The sequence below is a fragment of the Gymnodraco acuticeps genome, unplaced genomic scaffold (assembly GCF_902827175.1).
Source record: "Gymnodraco acuticeps unplaced genomic scaffold, fGymAcu1.1, whole genome shotgun sequence".
Lineage (NCBI taxonomy): Eukaryota > Metazoa > Chordata > Actinopteri > Perciformes > Bathydraconidae > Gymnodraco > Gymnodraco acuticeps.
Genome location: NW_022990421.1, coordinates 177,665 through 180,738, shown reverse-complemented (window position 1 = coordinate 180,738; position 3,074 = coordinate 177,665). Strand labels below are relative to the sequence as shown.

Below are 3,074 nucleotides of genomic sequence, written 5' to 3'. Positions count from 1 at the left end.
CCCATTTTTCCCTTTAAACTGTGGGTTTTCTCCGGAAGTTTTTCCTTGTACGATGTGAGGGTCTAAGGACAGAGGGTCTAAGGACAGAGGGTCTAAGGACAGAGGGTCTAAGGACAGAGGGTCTGAGGACAGAGGGTCTAAGGACAGAGGGTCTAAGGACAGAGGGTCTAAGGACAGAGGGTGTCGTATTGTCATACTGATATTTTGTACAAACTGTAAAGTCCACTGAGACAAATGTAACATTTGTGATATTGGGCTATATAAATAAACATTGATTGATTAATATGAAACTTGACTTATTTGGAACATATTTCACTGCAGACATTAGGACTTTATTAATTTGCCAAATTATTCAATAATGGTGAAAAAACAAGACTAAGGCTTTTGGAGTCCCAGTTGCATCATTTTGATTCAGAAGACAAGTGTGAGGGATTTAACATTTCCCTTACAGCTGCACTTCTGATTGGTTTACTCCATACAGAACAACAAGTAGGATGCAGACATTAAAGAAGAAGTATGCAGTCTGGTGTGAGTGCGTTAACATCCCTTTGGGCCCTGCCTGTGCACGTCTGCATCCTAGCAGCAGACAAACATAAAGTGTCCAGCTTCTTCAGAGTGGATCATTACAGGGGGGGGGCTTCCTCTCATCATGTCACAGCTCTCACTAACAAGCTGAGTAAGATACGTTGTTTTAATGTTAGTTCCTACGTTGAATCTTAGAACTTAATTTAGCTGTTTGTGTCAGTTGTCTAACTATTGTAAAACACACTACAGACTGTGGATCTCTTTCATAGTTGTCCTAATTATATTGAAAGCTTTCAAGGTTATCCACTGATCTGAACATAAGTATAACATATGTAAATGTTCCTACAGCACACTTTCAGGCATGGAATCAGTAAGTCAATAATTATTCTGTGTGAGTGTATTTCAATTGACTGATGTACTGAAAGTGTTGAATTAGTTTAATCTGTTATTCTTATGCAAGCATTGATTAACATACTGTATATGTTGTGGAATATTCTCACTTTCATTATCCTTCTATGTGATGATGCTATATGCTGGCTGGAGCACGTTCAGCCTTTATTCATGTCTTCCTCTCCTTCCTTTACCGGTTGGTCTTTGAATGCAACTCTCTTTTTCCCTTAGGTGCACAAACATTTGAAATCTGAGTGAAATACGGTTTCAATAACTGAGAGATGCCAGGATTGTGGTGCATGTAGTTTATGAGAAGGTCTTAGTTTGTGTGCATCACTTCTTCGGTTACTTGGAATGTATATTTACTATTGTCAGGTCCAACTGTGAACGTTTGCCGTTCACATGCATGCAGGTTATTGTGGTTTTTAGTATTGTATGTGTTGAATTAGGACATGTTGCAGTTATATTCCGTCCTTTTATCCAGATACAGAAAGCCTGAGTAAGTCTGTGAACTCCTGTTTGAATAACTGAGACAGGCCAGAGCTTTGCTGCATGTAGTGTATGTGGAGGTGAGATATTCCCAGCACAATATTGTCCCGTACAACCCTAGGAGATGTTACAATTCACATGCATGCATGCAAGCTGATTTTGTATTCATATTAATATTGAGTAACATATGTTGTTTTATTGCTAACATGAAGGAGGCAATTATTGTAATTGTTGAATTACGACATTTTCCTCTGAACATTTCCCTTGTTGTGCATTTATATTCCCCCTTCCTTCGCAGATATAGAGAGCCTGAATAAGTCTGTGAACTACTGTATGTGGAGGTGAGATTTTCCCAGATGTTATATTTAACATGGTCACATACAACTGTTGGAGATTGCATGCAGGCTGAATTTGTATTCATATCTGAAATGTAGCTAACAGCATCTCATTAACAGTTCCTGTATTGTTCCTCTCTTTGGAGCAGACATGAAGAGCAACAGCAGCCTGAACCCTCCCTACTTTCAGTTGACTCTGTTTGCAGACTTTGGGCCCCTCAGATACCTGTTCTTCATCTTGTGTCTGTTCATCTATGTGACTATAGTCTCTGCTAACATGGTCATTATTCTGGCAGTGTTCCTGGAGAAGTCTCTGCATCAGCCCATGTATATTTTCATCAGCTGTCTGTGTGTAAACTCTCTGTATGGCTCAGCTGGATTCTTCCCCAGGTTCCTGCAGGACATCGTCTCTGACTCTCATTTCGTCTCACGTCCACTATGCTTTATTCAGGTGTATGTTATTTACACCTATGCTTCCTATGAGCTGACCATCCTCACCATCATGGCCTACGATAGGTTCATTGCTATCTGTCAGCCCTTACACTACCACAGTAAAATGACCTTCAAATGGGTGCAGGTTCTTGTGCTTATTGCTGTTTTATACCCAGTGTTTACTATTGGCTTTGGTGTCTATCTTACTGTTAAATTACCGCTGTGTGGAAATAAACTGAACCGGATGTTCTGCTCTAACTGGCCTGTGGTGCAGCTCTCCTGTGTGGACACCACTCCAAACAACATAGCTGGACAGTTTATCACGGTGACCGGCATCTTCATCCCCCTATTCTTCGTCCTGTACACATATCTACGGATTCTGCTGGTCTGCAGGAGGAGATCGTCTGAATTCAGAGGAAAGGCGTTACAAACCTGCCTGCCTCACATCGTGTCCTTTATGACCTACTCCATCTCTCTCTTCTGCGAGCTGTCTTTGACTCGATTTGAGGCTGATCAACTGAATCCAAGCATCGCAGTTATTTTGTCCTTAGCGTATCTGATCATTCCCCCCCTCAATAACCCTATAGTTTATGGCCTGGGTCTGCCTCAAATCAAAGGAGTCATATTAAGATGTCTGAAGAAGGGTCCTGCTGCTGAAATATAAAAGGAATATGTTGACCATGTTAGATTGTGTTTCCTATAATAATGATTTAAAGAGATACATGATCAGATAGAGATCAACATAAAGCACAACAACAATATTGTATATGCTTGATTTAACTCAGATTTGGCTTGAATTTCCCTTACATTTTATCATATTACACTTCCGTTAAATGTCATAGATATGATGTGCTGCCTATTCATGCATATTTAAGGTCAATATTAAAAAGTTTTTATGTTTTA

General features: G+C 40.1%; 1 protein-coding gene across 1 annotated transcript; it reads left to right on the top strand.

The window, feature by feature from the left end:
- The first annotated feature begins 1,710 nt into the window (after positions 1-1,710).
- LOC117551905 (olfactory receptor 51L1-like) lies at positions 1,711-2,835 on the top strand. The gene is made up of 2 exons (XM_034224990.1): positions 1,711-1,745; positions 1,889-2,835. Exon 2 carries the CDS (start codon positions 1,891-1,893, stop codon positions 2,833-2,835), a length of 945 nt encoding a protein of 314 aa, XP_034080881.1. The 5' UTR covers positions 1,711-1,745; positions 1,889-1,890.
- Positions 2,836-3,074: the final 239 nt, after the last annotated feature.

Bases quoted from the DNA above. Each gene is read 5' to 3' on its own strand.
- LOC117551905 (XM_034224990.1), top strand. From the start codon at position 1,891: ATGAAGAGCAACAGCAGCCTGAACCCTCCCTACTTTCAGTTGACTCTG.